The sequence below is a fragment of the Urtica dioica genome, chromosome 1, assembly GCF_054948205.1.
Source record: "Urtica dioica subsp. dioica isolate 48M chromosome 1, U.dioica_male_clone48M_v1_H2, whole genome shotgun sequence".
Taxonomy (NCBI): domain Eukaryota; kingdom Viridiplantae; phylum Streptophyta; class Magnoliopsida; order Rosales; family Urticaceae; genus Urtica; species Urtica dioica.
The window spans coordinates 1,604,539-1,627,609 of record NC_142756.1 but is presented as its reverse complement, the minus strand read 5'-3'; the positions used below and the strand labels follow the sequence as shown (position 1 = coordinate 1,627,609).

The window sequence follows — 23,071 nt, the reverse complement described above, 5'->3', positions numbered from 1 at the left end:
ATATTTTTTAAAATTTTCAGGTGATAAATTTAACTTAATCAATAAGTTTTATATTTTTCCTCTATGAAAATGTCTAAAACATTACAATATTAAGTTTTTAAATGACTATTTCACCCATAAGATTTATTTTATGAACAAACAATGTATACGATTTATTCGTTTCGTGCCCTTGCACTATTGCTATATATCAAGAATAACCTTCTGACCGCACTGCATCGCCAAGACACGTATTAATCTTTCACAGTGAGTCCCACAGCAACATAAACTCTTCTTTACCAAATAATGCTTAGAGCCAAAACACTCCGACCGAGCGCCTTGTTCGCCAAAACGACAACAATGATATCGTCGTATCACTCTCCTTCTTCTTCCTCTGCAAAACCCCTGTCAAACCCTAAAACCTCCTTCTCCACCGCTTTCAATGGCGTCGCTTCGCCGACGATGCTCCGATTCCCGGCTCGCCATCGCGGCGTGTCGCTGCGATGCTACGCTTCCTCCGGATACGATCGGATTCAAGTTCAGAATCCTATCGTCGAAATGGACGGTTTGTCAATTCGTCGATGATTTTGCGCGCGTCTGAAAAGTAGTTTTTGCTCCTTAATACGTCGTTTTGATCTTCATTTCTGTTGTTGCTTTGTTGTTTTAATCAGGTGACGAGATGACCAGAATCATTTGGACAATGATCAAGGACAAGGTTTTGTTTATTTTGTGCGCTTCCGTTTCGATGCAAGTAATCGTCTGAATCGAATTTTTCGTTTGTTTATTGTTGTGCTTTCATGTTATCGCAGCTTATATTCCCGTATTTGGATTTGGATATAAAATACTTCGATTTAGGAGTACTGAACCGCGATGCCACCGATGACAAAGTCACAGTGGAGAGCGCTGAAGCAACTCTCAAGTGAGTTTTGCTTTCATAGCGTCTTTGCCTTTTTCCATAAGAAACTTCGAATTCCATGCCATTCATTAGCTATTTGTCAAGGAGATATAACTTAGTTTGTAATTCATGCTCTTAAAAGAGGGCAATTGTATTATTGTTCATTAAGCTAACTCTGTATTTATTTTTTCAACCTAATTGCCTGGAAGGTACAATGTTGCTGTGAAATGTGCAACAATAACACCTGGTCAGTTCTCCGTCTGAAATTTTCGCTTACAAATCGAATATCGCCCTCAAGAAGGAAACAAATTTGACCCAAATTTTATGAAAATTGTTAAAAATCATATTTCTTGTACGTGGTCTTCGTTGCAGATGAAACCAGGGTGAAGGAATTCGGGTTAAAGTCAATGTGGAGGAGTCCAAATGGCACAATTAGAAACATTCTAAATGGTACCCGGATTGGACTGATAAATCTATTACTTGTGCTAGTTCCAACATTTTTTCTTCTTTTGCAGGTACCGTATTTCGCGAACCTATCCTTTGTAAGAACATTCCGAGAATCGTTCCTGGTAACTTCTTTGTTGCCCGTAATGCAATCCTTGATGCGGTCAAACTATACCCGATATGTGGTTGCTAAATATTTGTTCTTGGTTTTTAGGTTGGAAGAAACCCATATGCATAGGTCGGCACGCTTTTGGTGATCAGTATCGTGCCACTGACACAATCATTGATGGACCGGGAAAGCTTAAAATGGTGTTTGGTAAGTTCATTCTTGAAAATATATTCCTGTATATCTACATGGGGTAAACTTCTTTCCTGATGAAGCTATTCTCTTACTTGTTATTTAGTCCCTGATGGTGGGGGTGAGACAAAGGAGCTTGAGGTTTATAATTTCTCCGGCCCCGGGATTGCGCTTGCTATGTATAACGTTGATGAGGTCTTTATTTCGTCAGCTCTGTTACCTTTTAAGTTTACAATTTGCACGCGTTGTTGTTGTTGTTTTTTTTTTTTTTTTTTTTTCCCAGCAACGCCACTAAATAATGCATATGTATAATTTATTATTATGTAATTATGCAGTCTATTCGAGCTTTTGCTGAATCATCCATGTCGTTTGCATTTGCAAAGAAATGGCCTTTGTACTTGAGCACAAAGAACACGATCCTTAAGATATATGATGGCAGGTCAACTTGATATGTTGTTTCATATCATCGAATTTTTGCCAATTATTACCGTGTAGATATTGATCATACCCATAGATATTCTAACACTTTGATTGTCCACAGGTTTAAGGACATATTCCAGGAGGTATACGAACAGAAGTGGAAACAGCAGTTTGAAGATAATTCAATATGGTATGTTTAACCCTGGACTGAAGGATGGTTTTATAATACGGCTTCGTGATTGTACTTCTTAATAAAACCGAAGAACTTGCTATTGTTTTCTCTTTCTTTCTTTCAGGTATGAGCATAGACTAATTGACGACATGGTCGCGTACGTGGTTAAGAGTGAAGGTGGCTATGTTTGGGCCTGCAAAAATTACGACGGTGATGTCCAGAGTGATCTACTTGCTCAAGGTACAAATAATATCAAAGAATTTGGTGGACGTGGTTGCAATTTTATTTTTTTCTTTCCCTCATGTTAGCATCTCACAAATCTTGATCTTGAGAAGCTTTTTGTGGTGTAATGTGCAGGATTTGGCTCTTTGGGTCTAATGACTTCTGTACTGGTTCGTATCATCACATTGATTCCTACATTTCTACATACCTTCTGGTTTAAAGTCTTGTCACAAGTATCCATGCGTTCATAGAATGTCAAAATCATCTCTTGTGTTTACAAGGAAAGAAAAAACTACAATTTAATCCCTTGGTTTCATTTTTTTTTTCTCAATACGATAATAAATTACCCTGAATTTCGTTAAATAAAAACAAATATAGAAATAAAATTACCAAAAACTCGTAATGTCTCACCGGGGATGAGATTGAGATTTTGTGAATACTATATATGATTTGACTTGAAAATAGAGGGTATCAATGTAGCGTGGCACTTAAACATAGTGAATGTTTATGATACTTATCCTTCTACTGAACTTAACTGCCAACGTGTTAATAAGAAGTTATTTTGCAGTTATCCTCTGATGGAAAAACATTAGAAGCCGAAGCGGCTCACGGGACTGTCACGCGCCATTTCCGGTTACATGAGAAGGGACAAGAAACAAGCACAAATAGCATCGCTTCGATTTTCGCTTGGACACGAGGGTTACAACATAGGTAATCACTTTTGTCCTTTCATTAACAACCATGTATCTAAATAAATGCTTATTATATCGTAATTCAACAAGGAATCATAATCTGAAAATCATCCTTTACTATTGAAACTCTTTTTTTTTCTTTTTTTTTTTACTTTGATTACTGAACATTTTAGTTTTATGCCAATTTTTAGAGAGTAAATCATTGGCTCTTTGTTAAGCAATCTAAATAATCCTTTGAATCATCGCAGGGCCAAATTGGACACGAATGAAAGATTGCTAGATTTTGTTCAGAAGCTGGAGAGTTCGTGTATCGAGACCGTGGAATCTGGAAAAATGACCAAAGATCTCGCCATTCTGACCCACGGACCTAAGTAAGTTTGGCATCAACTCTTTTAATTTTCTGGCAAGTGAATTTTTTTAATTTGTTCCTTTTTTTACAAATGAAAACTCTCAATGCAAATTCAGGGTTGCGAGGGAGTGTTATTTGAACACCGAAGAATTCATCGACGCCGTGGCCGAGAATCTCTTGGCTAAGCTTCGAGAACCTTCAGTAGTTTGAGCAGCAACATCTTATTGACTTCTTTCCCGGCGAACAGTTTTGAGTTTTTCTTTTTCGACTTCAATAATTTTGGTTGAACTAAGTGTCATCGATGACATCCGTATTAGTGATGTCTTTTGTCAAATAAACCTGACATTTACAATTTTATTATGAACAAGGAATATGTCCATATCATGGCGGGTTCTTGCCAGTGATATACTCTTACTGCCTAATGTCGGTTGCTTGCAAAAAAAAAATGAAAATTTTCAAATCTTGTATATAAAAAATTTCTTAGGAATTTTTTGTGGATATTTTGAATTTTTACTTTAAAAATCGACTAAATTGTTAAGATTTTATATATTTCATTGCTGGTCCACTAAAAAAAAAATAGATTGTGGACGAAAAACTGCGTCATTTATGTTATGAATTGTGAGTGCGTGATAAAGTTGATAAAAAAGGAAAAAAAAAAAAAATCTTGCGCTACAAACAAAGAAATGTTATTACGTCTACATATAATTGCGTCATTGGTGACTCAAACGGCCATGTCATGACTCACGCATATCTCTCGGCACAAAAGTGGGAAGGGAATTCGGTCGTTTCTCTCTCCTACGTGTCATTTCAAAGATAAATAAATTAATAAAGGCCGACTATAAATACGCTAGCCACGTTCGTTCTTGTTAATCCACTGAAAAACGAAACTGCGAGAGCAATTTTTCCAGGAGAAAGAATACCACATCGAACCAGAGAGAAATATGGCAATGGCTAAAGCTAAGGAGATTGTTTCGTCGAACTCCGTCGCCGTTTTCAGGTCTCTCTCGTTTCGTACGAAATGATTTTTCATTTTTTGTGTTTTTTTAAGGTTTGTAAAATATTTAAATTTTGTTTACAGCAAGACGTACTGTCCGTTCTGTGTGGATGTGAAGAAGCTGCTTTCCGATTTGGGAGCTACTTTCAAAGCCGTCGAGCTCGACTCCGAGAGTCAGAACCCTAATCTCTTCCTTCGTTTTCGCATATTACATAATTACACACAGATATATCGAATTGAAATTGTGGAATCTGGTTTGCGATTGTGAAGGTGACGGGCCGCAGATTCAGGCGGCTCTGGCGGAGTGGACCGGTCAACGCACCGTCCCCAACGTGTTCATCGCTGGAAAACACATCGGTGGTTGCGACGGTAAAAATCTATCGATTAAAAGAGAGCTTTGATTTGATTTGGTTTGGTTTTGATTTTGATACACATTAATTGATTTTCGAATTAATCATTTGCAATTTGTGCGCAGCTACAAAGGCGTTGCACAAGCAAGGCAAGCTGGTTCCAATGCTCACCGAAGCCGGTGCTCTCACGAAGGCCACATCTTCGGTCTAGAGAGGGAAAAGACTGTTCTATCCTTTTCTTTGCTTTTGAACGAAGCTTCACTCTCTCTCTCTCTGGTTTCTTTAGTTTATAGTAAATAAAGGTGAATTTCAGAGCTGTGGATTGAATTTTTAGTGTGATTTCTCTCAGATTATACATTTATGTCTTTTCTTTCACTTTCTAGTGAGTAACAGTGGTTCTATAATCTATATTATGTCTAGATGTTGCTTAAGGGTATGTTTCAATGGATTTCAGAGCTGGGATTGATTGATTGAGTTTGTGTGCAATATTTTAAAGTCTCGACTTGTAAGGAAAAAAAATGTATGTTTTGATGACCTAATTTTGATCATATTTAAAACATCATACAAGATGAGTAATGTGTTTGAACTTGGAATGCTTAACTTTCATAATCCAATCGTATTTTACTCGCTTTCGTGTCGACCGATCATTTCCGATCCTTGTTCATACGGTCGGTAAGAACATGGAGAGCAAAAATTTTATGGATTGAATCAGCAAAAAACGCCAAGATCGAATTTGCAGATAGTAAACTTAACCACACATTTTGACCGCAAAAAATAAGTACCGATTAAATGGCATATAATTCTGACTGTGAATCAAGACTTTTGTTCTAATTCTGCGATTTCAAGAATAAGCTTATAATGACAAGAATAGAATCATGCTGGGCTGAGATTTTCTCGCGGAAAGAAATTGTTATTCTGACTCCGAGTGACGATTTTGTTTCTTCCCCGTTCCACGTTCATCGATAGAAGAAATTCACCTCAAGCCTTTCGAGTAATTTTGGGTTTCTAACATTGACATGAGTTGGGAAACCATTTTGCGAGCGAGTAGCGCTTGATTTTCACAAAGAGTACAAATAGGCAATAGCAAGGTATGTGCAACGATGCGACTAACAAATACCTGAAAAATCCGCCCAAAAAAAAAAATAACAATTTAAACAAAATATGGATATATTTAGTTTCTTAGTTTTTTCGACGGCACGACGAAACATACCACAACGGAGAGTACGGTAATGACAAGTCAAGAAACGGGTACGCCCACCTGAAAAAAAAAGTACAATCTTTATCAACTTATTGCCAGAAAGTAATCAAATCAATAAAACAGACGAGATTATGAAACAAGAGAATAACCAGAGCGGTACAAAGGCGTGAAAAACCCATTGGAAGAGGACATAGAAACCGGTCCAGAGAATGAAGAAAGTCATACGCATGAGCGGGACTTGCTGCAAAGAGATTCAGTTCAACAATACGCGAGTTAGTCAGATATTTAATAAAAACAATAAACAAATAAATTGAAAATACCAAGCAATTCAAAGCAGCGTCGCCCAGCAGGAAAACGGCATTGATTGAATGCATAGCGATCGCCACCTGCAAGGGAACGATCAACTCTCAAAACCTTTTTACGAGGAAAAATAAAACGCAGCTAAAACAATAACAATTATTATTATTATGATAAAAAAACGAGAAATCTTGAGGACTTACTCCAGATGGACTGTAATCTTGAGTGGTGAGAAATGGATATATGACCAACCAGTACACCAAGTCCGTTAGTGTCACAGCTCCAACATTTATCTAGTTTTAATTGCGTCGCAAACAATAGAATAAAAATGTTAAAAAAAGAAAACTTCTTCATATTTATTAAGGTTATTAAAGATATCACATAGCAAGAACATATACTTGTTTAGAATATATAACAAGGGTTAAAAAAAATCGCCGACTTTCGCCGATTTTCAATTTGTTGCTGGTTCGAAATTCAGCCGAAAACCAAATTTTTTTAATAATCATTTAAACGGAGTTTTCATGGGAACCCGAGAAATTTCGACAAAAAAAAAAAAAAAAAATCGGCGTATTTGAAATTCTTTCCAACCGCCAATATTTCCAGAAAATGGAACCAATGACAAGCACAGCTTTTTAATGTATGTATGTATGTATGTACCTGGAAGATGATTTCAAGAAGATAAGTCCAGAATCGCAGAGACCGAAAAACAGAATCGCTTTTCTCTCCGAAACTTGAGCCGTTTCTTTTAGTGCCTAAACTTTTTGTTGTTTCATTGGATACGAGAGCCGTGTGTAGTCCTTGCTCCGTATCGCCTTGCGGTTCAGATAAACTGAATCTACTCACCCTCTGGTATTTCAAACAACCAATAATCGAAAGCACTGACCCAAACTGCTCGACATCAAAGTCAGATCACAAGCAAAGAACAAAGATCAGCATTGATTCAGGATAGGAAAAAAAAAAAAAGCATTGTGATCATCTGAGAGAATAAGAAAAAGAAAATTACCGCAAAATATATTGTCAGCAATGTAAAAGTCCATCTGTTTCGAGCAACATTCAAACACACACACACACACACACACACACAAAATACGAAACATGTATCAATGGTAGCAAATTAGCATCACTTGGATATAAACGGAGTAAAAAAGGCTTATATAACTGAATTAATAGATAAAACAGAAAAGCATATGCTTACTGACTAGTGACTAGTCTCTTAATTGGTTATGAGATGAAATGAAACACAATATACATAGAAAAAAATATATAGATAGATACACTGAATTAAACAGACATGTCTAGATAATAAAAAAAAAAACAAAAAGGTGTATAGAGGCCCCATTGTAAACTACTCTCAGCCAATTGTTAACAAAATACAGAGATATCAACACAGAAAGGCATATACTTTCAATTAGCTTTGGAATGAAACCTCTGATATATAGATACATAAACTGAAAAAAATATACTTCCTTTTAGTACTGACAATGCTATCTTAATTGGTTACGAGATCAAATCTACTAAATGATGAAACAGTATATATAGAGATAGATACACAGAAAAAGAAGATTATATATATATATATATATATATATATATATATATATATATATATATATATACAAGTATAAACTCACTGAGTGTAGTAAAAATACGTAGAGCCTCCACTGTAATAAATCTTCGCAATCAGAGTCGCCAAAAGCGCAAAGAAAGCAAAGACCCTGAAAATCAGCACCCAAATCGGATGAATTTCCCTCAGGCACGGCTTCCAAGCTTCATCGCCGATCGAATCCCGATTCCGATGCCGATCATCATCATCGACGTCGCCGGAATTATTCCGCGTCTCGTATCTCCAAATAGTCCAGAAAGCCACAATCATAGGAGTGAAGACCCAAATCGCACAGACCATCACTCTCCAATTCGCCCAATAACTCAGACTCGTCGTGTCACTGTACTCAGATACAGATAAACCTAAACCCTCTTCTTCCATCATTGTATAATCTGATACAACACAGCGAAACCAAATTTTTTCACCGCATTATACTCTTTCGAGTTCAGTTTAGCATTACGAGAGAGCTCTGGATTTTTTAATTTTTTTTCAGCGAAATTTGTTCAAAATTGAAACATGTGTTCTTTTATTTATTATTAATCATTAATTTGATAAAAAAAAAAAAAAAAAAAAAAAAGTGAAGAGGGGATTGATTGGAGAGAAACTAAGCAAGGAAGAAAGAAGTACTCACGAGAATTATTAGTAAAGAGAAAAATAAAATAAGAGAGAGAGTTGATTTTCTTTGGCGGAGAAAGAAGCGATATGAGAGAGCAGTGGTGTTTTGGGATTTTTTTGGTTTGTCTATTGGATTCATTTCAAGCTGCTTGATTGGATTACGTTCCTACGAAAGTGACGTACTTTATTTTTATTATCATTTTTTTATTTTGCTATATGATTTTTATGGTTTTTTTAATATCTACGTCGATCTTTGCCAGCAATGCGATCCGAAGTGACGGCCGGGCTGAAACTTCAAGCCCACGTGGAATATCTTCGCATACAAGTACGACACGTTTTTATTGATAAAAAAAAAAATCAACTTTTTGTGATTCTATGTATAATTATTTACTCGCTCTCTCGTCTTCAGTCTTCACCAGGATATGTCAAATATCTTGTTTTTTTTTTTTTTTTAATATAAACTATCTTTTGTAAAATAAAAAAGGTTATTGATATTTGATACAACCCAACTGTTGTTGATGTTTTGAAATACTAATGTGTTGAGTTCTTGGTTTATATAATTTTTTTTATTATTTATATTCCTTTTGGGTCACGTTTTGATATTTTTTTTAATGAGAGATTAGAGAAGCAGGCAATAATTAATTGTTGACGATAGCCTGATTTTGTGATTTAAGCTAGACTCGAATATTGTCGGTGCTTGTTTTTTTTTATATCCCTTTTTTAATATTATTTCTGGGGACTACAAAAATAGAGGAGACCAATATCATTGAATTCCCCATACATTTATTTGATCTTCTTTTTTTCTTCCCCTATAAGAAAAGAGCAATAATGCTCAGTGGCGCAGAGACTCTCGGTGGATTGTTGGTGGAGGCACTAACTTGAAAGAAAAATATTGTCATATGAAGTTCTTTATGTAAAAATAATTCAAATGAAATTGAATAACAATCATGATAATACTCATAATAACAATCATAATAAACGTAACATTTGAGACCCAATTCATCGGAGAGGTAAGTTGATGGGCGGGGTTTGAATATTTGCGTGCAACGGAAAATTCATGCAAGTAGAAAGAAACAATTAGAGAATTTAACTATCGTCCTTCTATTATAAGCGTTTCATGAACTCAATTGATTTGCTTACTTTTGAAAATGTTTCTTTTACTATGTTCTTGTTCTTCAAATATGTTTGTCATGACGGTCTTCCAATTCTTTCTGTCTTTTAAATGACACTTAATAGAACGCACTTTTTTATTTATTTAAATCCTAATTGTTAAGTATAGGAAACGATAAGATTGCGATCCGATAGGAGAAAAATTTAGGGCGTGGCAAGCCCTTCAAGCAGAGCTTGGACGATGTTGAGCTTGTAAGCTAAGAGTGTATCCATTAAATAGCATAGGTCAATGCTATATTGACTTGCAAATAGACTCTCATTTCGATAGGTCCAACGATTACCTTGAGCACAAAACAACCCAATGACAAGGATAAAAGTGATCCACTCAACTAAATATCATTTTTTCTTACCAACTTCATACAAACCCACACATCTAAAAAAGTAACTCCATCCCATCTAAATCATCATTAATCCTAACTACTACATGCTCAATAGTTTTTTACCGAAATCCAATATGTTCAAATTAATCAAAAATTACGATTTATCATTCGGTGTAACTACTCTTTCACCCATTTTTTATTCCCATCTTAGTTATCAGCTCATTCCCCTCTCTGTCTTTCCCCTCTATCTTTCTCTCTCTCTCTCTCTTCTTCTCTGCACTATTCATCTTCTTCTTTGATTTTATGTTCAACAAAAATGACAAAAAAACCTTAAAATAAAAACTCAAACCTAAAGGTAAATCCACAGCTAGAGTCAACGTTGACACCGACTCCGTGAGTAGCCTATAATGTTCGTGAACCCCAGCGAGAACGCTCCTCCGGCAAACTCAGATATGCGACAACTGGTCCTCCGACATCGCCGTTGACAGCTGTCCCACTGAAAGTTTCGAAGAAGCAAGTTTTAGCAATGGGAACTTGCTCGACATTGGAGATCAAGTTTGGAAGAAGCAAGAATTCAGTCCTGTAGTGATTTTTATAAGATCTTGGATAATAACTACAGATAAAAAATGTGTTTGTCTATTCTTCATCACAACTACGAAGAATATCGGGTTCACCAGTCCTCACGAGTCCCTAATCATGTGAAGATTTATTGATTTAATGTCAATAAAGCACAAACTTTTTTCTTACATCAATATCAATAAACTTGGAAACATGAGTTCTTTTAAAACCCAAATTTGGAAAATATTTTGAATATTGTGGAAATTTCTTTGAAGGTTTGTTGACATCCATGTCAGTAATTTTACAAATATGCCAATAAATCTTCAAACGAATTATCAGATTTTGTAACGACCAGATAAATTTTGGATTGCATAAAAACTTAGGAAAACACCTCAAATGCATTTCTTTAAAACTCATGCTGTGATTGAACTTCGAAATGAAAACAATTATAAAAAAAATGGAAAAACGATAATAAACGAAAGTAAAGGAAAACGATAGATTTCCTAAAATAACATCATGTCGACAATGTCAATAAACCAAATATATTATTGACGACCATGTAAATAAATTAGACATATCAGATGAAATATAAAATAAAAATAAAAAATATTTTATTGATGTTATTTTTATACTAACAAATATAAAGAAGTAATACTTTTAGATTAATTGCTCGACAGTAAGCCTAAAACGAAGAAAGTTTGTTCAAATCATTATTTAAAAGTGGGCTCAATATACTAGACGATATATTGGTTGGACCATACGGCATGTGGTTCACAATAAACGGGCCTCTGATGATTTCATTAGACCCAGTAGGCCCAAAAAAAAAAAAAAAGTCCGTCCAAATCATCATTTATCAGAGGGACTAAAAAATACTAAACACCAAATCATTTCTCCTACACCACATGTCGTTTACTCTATTACTCCAAATCATCATTTAGTAAACGACATGCGGTTCACGAGAAATGGGCCTATGAAAATTTCTCAAGGTCCCACAAAGCCCAAACACACTCGACCTAATCTGAAAAACCCTAACCCTCATTCTTTTTATCTCCTCGAGTATATAAACGAACGCCCTTCGGCAAATCAAGCCACTTCTCATTGTTATCGTCGCCTCCAAAATGCAGATCTTCGTGAAGACCCTCACCGGGAAGACCATAACCCTAGAGGTCGAGGCCTCGGACACGATCGACAATGTCAAAACGAAGATCCAGGACAAGGAGGGAATTCCGCCGGACCAGCAGCGTCTGATCTTCGCCGGAAAGCAGCTCGAGGACGGCCGTACTCTCGCCGACTACAACATCCAGAAGGAGTCGACGCTTCACCTGGTTCTCCGACTCCGCGGAGGAGCGAAGAAGAGGAAGAAGAAGACGTACACCAAGCCGAAGAAGCTGAAGCACAAGCACAAGAAGGTCAAGCTCGCCGTTCTTCAGTTTTACAAGGTCGACGACTCAGGGAAGGTTCAGCGCCTCCGCAAGGAGTGTCCCAACGCCGAGTGCGGCGCCGGAACTTTCATGGCCAACCACTTCGATCGTCACTACTGCGGGAAGTGCGGTCTCACTTACGTCTACAAGGCCGAAGAGTAAGCTTTAGGGTTTCGGTGGAGATGATCTAGGGTTTGGGGACTTTTTTAATTATATTTTGTTTTAATTTTAATGTTTAAGCTTTTATTGAACCTGAGTTTTGGATCGCTTTGTTTGATTTCAATTGGATAGTCTTTTTGTTATCATATACAATCGGTTGTTATGGAGTATTTTTGGATGAATGTTGTTCCTTTTTCGTTAGATGGTTGATTTAGAAGAATCATAGCTTTCATTTTTTATTATTATTGTGGTTATCTTGATTTTATGTTCTGCTTGCTGATTGTTTACTTAGTTTGACAGTTGATTTTTAGTGATGGAGTCTCGGGACATTTTGAGAAGTTGTTCAAAGTGTCTAATAGTTTTTGGTCTGCTTAAATAGTTCTAATTGGTGTTTGATGTCATAATAGTTAAATGGTTCATATTGTTGATAGAACTTATGGATTCTTGAACCAGTAAGGCATCTTTTCATTGGTGTTAGGTTAATTGTTGCATCCAGGGGAAAAATGCGTGAATAGTAGTTAGGGATTTGTTAATTTCCGGTCTCTTATCACTAGTCATTCGTTAAAAAACAAAGCCCTTCGTATATGAAATATTGTTTTTGTATACCTTAATTTCTAGTGCTCTGCAATGAAATTAACGTGTATTTTCGTATTAGTGGAAATTTAAACCCCGAGTTTCTCTGGATTAATCATTAATTGGTTAGCTGGTCAGATGTACTTGTATTTTTTGTTCCACGAGTTCTGACAATTGAGTTTCTCTGCGATGAAATTAACGTGTATTTTTTGTGTTTATAAAGGAAACTCAAACCCTTTGTTTCTTTGGGTTAACCTTCAATTGGTTTAGCTGATCATAAATACTTATTTTTTAGCTCCACGAGTTCTTACTTCTTACCATGATGACAATTTAGACTTGTGTTTGGAAACTTACCCGTGAACAAAATATGCGTTGCCATATTCAATTTGTTTGTTAACCCTGGAATTTTAATCTAAATTCCACTGTGGGTTCACAATTAAAACCTGTATTATTGGCCGGGATTCGTCAAATGTAGAGCTAAATAAACGGGGAATCAGAGAGTTTATGCTTTTTCATCGTAACAAGGCTACTTCGCAGACTTGATATTAAATAAATATTTTTAAGTTGGAAGCTTGTTATAGTCTCGTGTAAGGTTGTTTTTCCTCCTCGGATCCTATATTTCTCATAGATGATTCATTGTGCAGTATTATATACTTAACAACTAACCATACCGTTCGGAGCAGTATAATTTGTACTGATCTTAATAATATAACGATTGAAGGTGAATGGGAACGCCTAGCATATGTGTAGCTTACTGATTTACAACATAATGCAGTTAAACTGTATTTACTATTGCATTCTAGGAAGTTTGCCCTTAACAAAAGTACTCGAATGGCTATGTCACTCTTTTGAATGCGTAGATGAACCTTATAACAGACTCACTATTTGGATTTTCTACTCATCAAATGTAAGAGCGTAAGCGAATACAAGTTATTCTTAGCGGATGATCGAGAGGAAGAGACCTTTCCTTTGTGTCATTGTGATTTCTTACTCTCGCCTATATAAAGTTTGTGGATGTGGAATCTAAGGATGTCTATGAAAACCGTCAAATTGACAACACGATCATCCAGATAAAATCGTACTCTTTTGAATCGCTCCATTAAAACACTAAAGTTTGGGTTGTAATCAAAGTCAAACCGCAAATTTTTATTTTTTTTAAGCGTGAGATTGAGTTAAACCAAACCAATACGATAGTGTTAATCTTTAATTTTTTTTAAGATTGCAAAAATTTTATATATATTATTGTAAAAAAAACGTCATTTTTTAATAATATTTTAATTAAATAAAAATACTCTATATTATACTTTATTTATTGCAAATACATGAAAATTTAGTAATTAAAAATATGCGTAATTTTTTTTATTTTAATATGTAAACTTTCTATAAGTAAAATTTTGATTTTATTTGATATAACGTATTAGATATAATATAAATATATGATTTTCATTCGAGTTATAAAGTCATTCGTCGAGAATTATAATCCGAAAAAACCAAATCAAACTAATGCGATTAATTTTGGATTAGTTTGGTTTGATTTTAGTTTCAATCGGGTTGTTTTGGATTTTAAAACTAAAAAATTATTTGTAGCGCGTGAGTTTAGAGTTCACCATTATTAGTCCAAAAACCTTCAAAATGGGGGTTTGAGGGCTTTCCTTGGAGATGGTCTAAGGGCCTTCATTGGAGAAGCCTAGGTATATACAACTTTTATACGGTAATAAAATTGAAGGTAGTGGTATTTGATTCGATTAAGTTTATGAAGTCGTTATATAGGTAATATCTTAGACTAAAATTGTAAAATAGTACAGAGGCCCATAAAGTTCGATTCACGGCCAAGCCCTAAGCCCATTCCTAAATTCTCCATCTCTCTCTTTACCGTTTTCATCAGTTAAGTAATGTCTACTTTCTTTTTAGCTCTAAAATTTCGCTCTCAAAACTAACATCGTCTAAAAATTTCACCGGCTTCGATAGTCAAAGAAATCTCCGAACACAAATCCGCAAGTACGTATTTCGCTCGAGTTTCGCTTTTCATATCTTTCTTTTCTATAATTTATTTGAATTTTTCATGATTTTTATTTTTTTTATATACTACTCTGTTCGCCATTGACGAAGTAGCTTTAATTTCGTTTCCGAACTTTGAAATTTCAGTTAAGATCAGAGACAATGCTTCCGATAGACCCTGCGAAGAAGCTCTCTCTGAATCGCCGGATCAGCGACGGAGATTTGGTGATAGTGTACGAGAGACACGACAGCATGAAGGCCGTGCAAGTCCGCGAGAGCTCGGTTCTGCAGAATCGGTTCGGAGTTTTCAAGCACTCGGATTGGATCGGAAAGCCGTTCGGAAGCAAAGCTCTGAGCAACAAAGGAGGGTTTGTGTACTTGCTGGCTCCGACGCCGGAGCTGTGGACTCTGGTTCTGAGCCACAGGACTCAGATTCTGTACATCGCCGATATCAGCTTCGTGGTGATGTACTTGGAGATCGTCCCGGGCTGTGTGGTTCTCGAGACCGGAACCGGAAGCGGATCTCTCACCACTTCGCTCGCCCGTGCGATCGCTCCGAAAGGACACGTCTACACCTTTGATTTCCACGAGCAAAGAGCCGCCTCAGCTAGGTATCGAACTTATAACCCTCGTGATATTTATCTATTTACTTTTTTGTGCTATGCTCTACATTGTTGAATTGGATACTGTGTTTTGGATATGTGTAGGATTTTTGGACTGTGCTGTTTCCGTTGTGATTTTTGAATCGTAAATAGCAGGATGATTCTTATTTTTGTTTTTGCAAAGTTTTTGATCTTTGAAAACTTTTATGAGGTTAGGTGATGATTCTTGTGCTACATTTTCAAAACAGAAAAAGAAAGTTTGATGCAAAAAAGGTTTTGAATGGTATGTTTGGCTCGTTTCTTGTGCTATTGCGTAAAAAAGTGGTGAACTTTGAGATATGTTGGAGGATGAGTTTGATGTTGAGTGAAAAACCAAAGTTAAGCTAGAAATATTTATCATGAAACAAATGCCAAAAAACAAGATTTTTAATTTTTTTGTTTTAAATATAATTAGCATAGAGACATGTTAGTGCATGTGAACACTATATATTTGGCGTCATAGCTCTTGAAATTTTACATTATTTTGCGTTCTTCTTTTCACAAAGTTTTGAGATTAGAAATACGTAGGAGCGAAGTATTTGGCAGTTATTCTAATTATTGAGTGAAAAATCAACACTATGCAATACCAATCATGAACTGAATCCCAAGATTTTAGTTAAGCATATGCCAATTAGTGTATGTGAGATGTTATTACATTTTGTTATTTACTTTTTGTCTAGGACTATGAGTTCCGGTGGTGTTTTGTTTTATAGCTTTACCTTGTGATTAATAGTCTTTCTAAACAAATACAGGGAAGATTTTGAGAAGACGGGATTGAGCAGCTTGGTGACGGTAGGCGTTAGAGACATTCAGGGCAAAGGATTCCCAGAAGAACTCTCGAGGAAAGCCGATTCCGTGTTCCTCGACCTTCCTCAGCCATGGCTGGCAATTCCTTCGGCCGCCGAGATGTTGAAAGAAGACGGCGTTTTGTGCTCATTCTCTCCTTGCATCGAGCAGGTTCAACGCTCCTGCGAAACTCTCAGATCGGACTTTTCAGGCAAGCAAAACCATATCGTCTGTATTGTTTCATAGATTTGGCTTCTTTTTTTTTTACATGCTTTTTAATTAGCCACTAGAAAAGTAAAATTAGGAAGCAGAGAGAACGAGCGAGAAAGAAAGTGTATTACATTATGGTTTAAGCCGTTTTAATATTATGGATACCGACACGTATTTAGTCTCGTTGTGGGAAATTGTCGAAATTTCAGAAAAAATTGTGACTTTACTTCAATATTAAAAAAATAAAAAAAAAGCCCTGCGAAAATCAATGGAAAGCTTCGGATTTTCCAGCAGAACTCGAAAAGTGCTAATAAAATTTCTATCAGTGGCGTTTCCGTAAAATGAACCCGTTGGCATTATGATTACGAAAACGTTTGAGATAACCGTTGTATCGAAACATGTATTTTGCAGATATAAAGACGTTTGAGATCCTCCTTCGCACGTACGAAGTTCGGGAAGTGAAAATGGACAGCTCTTGCCAGGCTGGCGAAGAAAGCGTTCCGCTCCCGGGAAAGAAGAGGCAGAGGCAACAACAGAGAACGAACGAGGAAGACGATTCTCAGGAAGCTCAAGGGACTTGTTTTTCTTCTTCAGTAGCGATGGCTAGGCCGTGCGCCGAGGCTAAAGGTCACACCGGCTATCTGACTTTCGCTAGACTCAAATGCCTATCGTAAATTATAATTTTGTAGCAATTACTTGGTGTAATTTTATTTTTTATAAATGTAATGATACAAAATTTTCGATGAGTTATATTTATTTTGATTTTATCTTTGAGCGCAAATGGTATATGATATATTGTGCAAGTGACATTAAATTTTTTAGAGCAAAATGATTACTTTTTTTTTTTTTTTTTTTTTTTTTTTTTTTTTTTTAAATGAAAAACGTTAGCAACTCCAAAAGTATATAAACTTAAGTAACTTGAATATAATTTTAAGAGTACAATTTATATAAAGACAAAAAAATGAATGTTAAAAATTCAAAATTGTTATATTTTTATTCAATCTTTTTAGTGTCGTAAGGATATCTAACTATTTTTTTTAATGATTTATAAGAAATTTAAGTTTGTAAGTATGTTCGAAATTATTTAGGTATTTAAAACATTTGGACAAAGAGTATAATTGGACTCTATCAAAAAATGTATAATTGGACCATTTCACTCTATTTGCGCTATAGGTCATGGACAATTTGCCTAAATTTATCTATTTAATATTTTTTAACCCCATTTCGTTCTTAGGATAATTTCCTACTACTTAAATTTCTTTCTTCTTTAAATATATATCTTCATAAAAAAAATTGGTTATAGAGAAACCTTGAATGCCACATATATAACCCTATTTTCAACTATAATTGCTAGGAACCACATATATATCAAGTACAACATTGGGGGATTCATTGAAATAGACTTATTGACCAATACAATATCCACGTGACTTTCACGTGACCATTTATCTATCCATTCCATGGTTAGGAACTACTTAGGAAGTACAAAAAAATTAAGGGGACAAAGAACACACACTACCCAACAAGTAAATCACTCCACTCACACATCAAAAGTAAAAAACGACTACCACGCATATACATCACATGGGTAATGAAAAACATCTTGGTTACTTGTAGTGTATTTGTATGTATATCCGTTTAAAACATTAATTAATTTTTCCTCCATATAATAAAAAAATATTTATTATTTAAATAGAAAAATTTATTAAAATATCATTAATTAGGAGCCATATATTTCTAAACCGCTACAAGCTGGCCATTAGTTTTTTTTAGGGAGGGTATTTTAAACCAATAATACAATACAATAATAGATATATACAAAAATGAAGAGTTAGACAGATATAAAATCTATTGTGTTATCACACAAACACATCCTATACTTTAATACAAGAACAGGTATATAAAAAAATGAAGAGTTTGACAAATATAAGAATCTATTATGTTATTACACAAACACATGATACATTTTAATAAATACGAGCAATGTTTTCCATGAGATTCGATCCCTTGTCTTACCAGTAGAAGAAGTGGTATTACTAATATCGAAAAATTAAGAAAATAGTAATTTAAACGTTTGACATTGCTAAATAACCAATATTTGGTATATCTTAAGTAAATAATCGTAAATGATGACGTGACATAATATATAAAAATGACTGTTTACCTAAAATTTAGGTCTGTAAATATATAAAAATATCTATTTACTTAAAATTTAATAAACGTTGACTATTTAATAATGTATTAATGGACCCTACTAATATTACGTTATTACTACTGGGTGTAGCCATTAGTTACTATATTATAATATATAAATAAATAAAGCATGCGTCTCGGTAACCAATGCAACAAAGCTGTCGTTTAAGTCACTTTCAATTTTTTCATGCAACGTTAAACACCACAAACTTGCTTCTCTTTCTCTCTCTAAAAAAAAAAAAATGCACAGCCTTGTTCTTTCGTCTTCATTCACACTGTTGAAACCTCCGAATCGAAACCCCATTGTTTCCAAAATCTCGAAGCCCTCTCTAATCGGAGTCTTGTCGCAAAGAAAACCACACCCATTCTCTTCTTCCCATTACCGCTCATCATTATTATTCCTCCAAAGCCAAACCCGAAGAAGAAACGACAATGAATCGACGACAGCGAGAGCAATGTCGTTTCCGGAGAGTGCCAGCGGGGACAAGAAAGAGGGTTTATCTAGAACCCTTCGCCTTGGAATCATGTTCGGATTTTGGTACATCTTGAACATTTACTACAACATCTTCAACAAACAGGTACACATATTTCATTTCCCTATAATAATAATGAAATAAAAAATGAAATTGGTATAGACTTTTTTTTTTTTTTTTGGTACATTTTTTTTTTCATAGGTTTTGAAAGTATATCGATTTCCAGCGACGGTCACAGCGATTCAGTTAGGCTGTGGAACCCTTACCATTCTCTTAATGTGGACTCTCAATCTCCATGAGAGACCAATAATCACTCGCTCACAGGTATATCTATATATATATATATGTAGAAATTAAATAATTTAATATATAGTCTAATATTTGGGTCTCAGTTTGCAGTGATATTCCCACTGGCTTTGGTACACACATTGGGGAACTTGTTGACCAATATCAGCCTTGGAAAAGTGGCTGTCTCTTTTACTCATACCATCAAAGCCATGGAGCCATTTTTCACTGTTCTACTCTCTGCCCTCTTTCTAGCTCAGGTAACAATTTATTATAATTTTATTATTTTTTTTACACAACAATGAATAATTTAGGATACTTTCATTTGCAAATTTGGGTTAGCTTGATGGACACTTGTCGAGTTTGTAATGGTCCATTTTTAGAGCTATAATCAAACCATGATTTGAAATGTCACAAAAAATAAAACAGCAAAAAAAAAGTCAAGGAGTTTTTTTTGCTTAGCTTGATTCACCGGCTAGTGAAGGTTCATTATTTTGTATCGTTGTTGAATTTCGGCAATTTTTCGTTAATTTTAGGGAAAATTGGAGATTTTGCGGAATTCTTTTTAATTTTTAATTTATTTGTTAAATAATGAAATTTTTGTTGGAAGCCGGTGGAATTCTCTAATCGGCATTATAAAATTTCTGTTGGTATTTCCACCGGGGGGCTATATTTCCCCCTCAATTTTGTTTTTACACTTTATACTAGTTTTTCATTTTTTTCCTTCTATTTTACCTTAAATAGTTATAAATTAGTCCCCAAGAATATTTTTTGCATATTAGTCCCCTCTAATTTTCATTTCTCGCCCCGTCCCTGATTGTTTGTATAAATAAAAAACACAGACTCCAAGCATGTGGGTGCTTTCTTCTTTAGTACCGATCGTCGGTGGTGTGGCATTAGCGTCGTTCACCGAGTCCTCCTTCAATTGGTAAGAAAAAGAAAAGAAAATATCCGATCCATCATCGTCGTATCGCTTAGCAATGTCTTAAATACGGATCACTTTGAATAAATAAATAAAAAATTAGGGTTGGATTCGGAAGCGCAATGGCCTCGAACATAACCAACCAATCACGAAATGTGTTCAGCAAGAAATTCATGGTTAACAAAGAGGTATTACATACATAAATTGTAATTTACATATATATAAAAAAAATCGCGGTTAGTTCTCAATCTTTTATGCTATTTGTAGGAGGCTATGGACAACATCAATCTCTTCTCAATCATCACAATAATTTCTTTCCTATTGTTAGCTCCGTCGGCGATTCTCTTAGAAGGTGTCAAATTTAGTCCTTCATATCTTCAAGCAGCTGTAAGTTTTTTTTTTCTTACTCTCATCATTTCCAATTAATCTCTCACTAGAACAACGCTATTTTATCTAATACCAAATGTAAAAAAAGTTCCTTAAAAAAAATTACATTGTTATGCTAATATTATTAGGCAAGCCAAGGATTAAACGTTAAAGAGCTTTGTGTGAGACTACTTCTGGCTGGATTTTGCTTCCATTCATACCAACAGGTTAGAGGCTAATATATTGGCTATTTATAAGGCCAATAGTCTTTCATAATCACGTGTGTGCAACATTTTATTTTGAAAATAATTTGAAGTAATCATAAATTTATTGATTTTTTACTATTTTGTACAAATTTTTAATATACAAATCAGGGTGTGCACCGTCCGATTTGGTAATATAAAAAAGTTGAGATATGAATCGTACCAAACTATTATGTTCATCAAACAGGACCAATTAATATTGTTACGCATTTGATTCATTTGGTAATGTATCAATTATTTATTTTGATGATCATATTGCTAAAAAAAAAAAAATTAGTTTCTCAACTATTTACACGAAAGGCATAGTCTACTTATGATGTCATCAGATGCGATGATGATAACATTTTCGAAAACCATAATGTTCATCACTCAGTAATTGTTTTTTTATCTTCTTTATTTTGTTTTACAAAATTGGTTAAATATATGGATGAATGATTAATGTGCGACAGATTTCGTATATGATACTACAAATGGTTTCACCGGTGACACACGCGGTGGGGAATTGTGTAAAGCGCGTGGTCGTTATTGTCTCCTCAGTTCTCTTTTTCCAAACTCCTGTTGCGCCCCTGAATGCCATCGGTAATATCCCTATTAACTCTGCTTAATTAAGTTTACTTATCGAAGATAAAAGCATAAAAAAAAAAAAATTATTCGTCTCATAGCAGGGCTTAATTATTTTTGTAGGAATTTACGGTAAATATAGTATGAAAATGTTCCAAAAGAGATGGATTGTCAAATGTTAGAATATAATCTTTCATATATACTATTATCCTATAAATATTGAACAACTCGCAATTTTTTTTTAATCCACATTTTCACTCATAAAAATAGTTTTTTTCATAAAAAAACCGAAACCCTTTTTTATGAAAATCTCATTGGTGAAAATACTCAAATTTAGAACTTCATTGAGTGGAGTTTGTCACTATTTTAAAACGAAGTGAAAAGAAGGGAAAAAAATCTTCATTTTGGTAATTGGTAACAACCGGGAAATGCAATTTCTTGGGAATGAGCAAGTTTTTTTTTTTTTTTTTTTTTTCTTTGATGATATTTTTATTTCAATTTACTATGGAAAAAATCTTAAGGCTTTTTATGTCTCAATTTTGATTGCAGGAACTGCCATTGCTCTTGTTGGAGTGTTCTTGTACTCAAGAGCTAAGCGGATTAAGCCCAAGGCAAAGGTGGTTTGACAAGTTTTAAAATCTAAAATATTACTCCATCAGCTCGACAATTGTAAAGATATTCATTTATTTGTTTTTTTTTTCTAACAAAAACAATTAATATTAAATATTAATAGAGAAATTTCATTACCTAAGCTCACTAACAATGTATCCGAATAAATTTATCTTTGTAGTCACTTAGATCTCTACTTTCAATCTCTATCTCATCTATTTCATTTAGTCTCCTTCACTTCCAAAAGTCTAATAATCACATTCAAAATTCATTTTTGAACAAAGAAAGTGATAATTTTGTGTTGTTTTCTCTTCGAATTTTGAAGAACACAACATTCCATTGGAAATTTGTCCATTTTTTCCCGATGAAATTAATTTTTAATGTGTTCTTCAGTAGTACTCAAAATGCATAAAAAAAAATCCGGAAACAAAAAAGATTCACTTCTAGTTCAATTTTTCATGTGATTATTGAAATTCGGGACTAAAAGATAGGCAAAAATTAAAAGATGAAAGATATTGTGAGTAAAAACGAAGGGGAGAATGAAAAACATTAAGAATCAGAAATGTAAAGATTATTCTATTCTAATAATTATGACATTATTGAGGCTGTTATTGAATTTTAATACTTTAGTGAGTCTATGTAATGAAATTTCTCAATAAATCCAAGGAATTACCATTAGAGCTTAGAATCAGAGATTTGTTCTGATTTATTAGATAGCATGTACTTCACGTTTTGTTCAGTCTGTGTTCGACTGTGCAAACGACAGCTTTAGTTTTGTCGTCTCGTATATCTCCCATTCGTTATGTGTATTATCTGATATGACTTTATCTTTTGTATTTAAGGATTAGAAGATCCTAAATCATATATACAATTTTTCATTCTTTACTCTCTCAACTCACATCGAGTGAGAGCTCTAAAAAAAAAAAAAATTATATTTCAACTATAGGAGATGTTTGATCAGCATAGTTTTTAGTTCTATTCTAAGTTTCTAACTTGTATTTATATTATATTTTTCTGTTGAAAATTAAGTGGAATATG

The 23,071-nt window shown here is 34.5% G+C and overlaps 6 protein-coding genes across 6 annotated transcripts; 5 read left to right on the top strand and 1 right to left on the bottom strand.

Moving 5' to 3' along the window:
• Positions 1-256: 256 nt before the first annotated feature.
• On the top strand, positions 257-3,966 carry LOC149406158 (Isocitrate/isopropylmalate dehydrogenase family protein). Its single transcript, XM_089617670.1, has 15 exons — positions 257-541; positions 648-691; positions 786-895; positions 1,081-1,118; positions 1,244-1,321; positions 1,387-1,440; positions 1,530-1,631; positions 1,720-1,808; positions 1,949-2,052; positions 2,155-2,223; positions 2,330-2,445; positions 2,563-2,597; positions 2,996-3,138; positions 3,368-3,490; positions 3,585-3,966. Exons 1-15 carry the CDS (start codon positions 283-285, stop codon positions 3,676-3,678), a joined length of 1,458 nt encoding a protein of 485 aa, XP_089473796.1. The 5' UTR covers positions 257-282; the 3' UTR covers positions 3,679-3,966.
• Positions 3,967-4,303: 337 nt separating this feature from the next.
• Positions 4,304-5,286, top strand: GRXC2 (Glutaredoxin family protein). The gene is made up of 4 exons (XM_089617855.1): positions 4,304-4,465; positions 4,547-4,635; positions 4,733-4,831; positions 4,938-5,286. Exons 1-4 carry the CDS (start codon positions 4,410-4,412, stop codon positions 5,021-5,023), a joined length of 330 nt encoding a protein of 109 aa, XP_089473981.1. The 5' UTR covers positions 4,304-4,409; the 3' UTR covers positions 5,024-5,286.
• Positions 5,287-5,460: 174 nt separating this feature from the next.
• LOC149406156 (uncharacterized) lies at positions 5,461-8,681 on the bottom strand. The gene is made up of 9 exons (XM_089617759.1): positions 8,542-8,681; positions 7,939-8,302; positions 7,311-7,344; positions 6,965-7,195; positions 6,511-6,600; positions 6,331-6,396; positions 6,160-6,251; positions 6,023-6,070; positions 5,461-5,929 (listed from the first exon to the last, which is right to left on the bottom strand). The coding sequence occupies exons 2-9, from the start codon at positions 8,292-8,294 to the stop codon at positions 5,818-5,820; spliced, it is 1,029 nt and encodes a 342-aa protein (XP_089473885.1). The 5' UTR covers positions 8,295-8,302; positions 8,542-8,681; the 3' UTR covers positions 5,461-5,817.
• Positions 8,682-11,643: 2,962 nt separating this feature from the next.
• LOC149406155 (ubiquitin-ribosomal protein eS31 fusion protein) lies at positions 11,644-12,398 on the top strand. Its single transcript, XM_089617574.1, has one exon. The coding sequence runs from the start codon at positions 11,692-11,694 to the stop codon at positions 12,154-12,156; it is 465 nt and encodes a 154-aa protein (XP_089473700.1). The 5' UTR covers positions 11,644-11,691; the 3' UTR covers positions 12,157-12,398.
• A 2,217-nt stretch (positions 12,399-14,615) lies between these two features.
• LOC149406154 (S-adenosyl-L-methionine-dependent methyltransferases superfamily protein) lies at positions 14,616-17,130 on the top strand. Its single transcript, XM_089608618.1, has 4 exons — positions 14,616-14,724; positions 14,872-15,335; positions 16,118-16,362; positions 16,773-17,130. The coding sequence occupies exons 2-4, from the start codon at positions 14,887-14,889 to the stop codon at positions 17,033-17,035; spliced, it is 957 nt and encodes a 318-aa protein (XP_089464744.1). The 5' UTR covers positions 14,616-14,724; positions 14,872-14,886; the 3' UTR covers positions 17,036-17,130.
• A 1,608-nt stretch (positions 17,131-18,738) lies between these two features.
• On the top strand, positions 18,739-22,219 carry LOC149406153 (phosphoenolpyruvate/phosphate translocator 2, chloroplastic-like). Its single transcript, XM_089625337.1, has 9 exons — positions 18,739-19,132; positions 19,229-19,351; positions 19,420-19,572; positions 20,155-20,240; positions 20,338-20,422; positions 20,502-20,621; positions 20,750-20,827; positions 21,313-21,442; positions 21,974-22,219. The coding sequence occupies exons 1-9, from the start codon at positions 18,797-18,799 to the stop codon at positions 22,048-22,050; spliced, it is 1,188 nt and encodes a 395-aa protein (XP_089481463.1). The 5' UTR covers positions 18,739-18,796; the 3' UTR covers positions 22,051-22,219.
• The last annotated feature ends 852 nt before the right edge of the window (positions 22,220-23,071 follow it).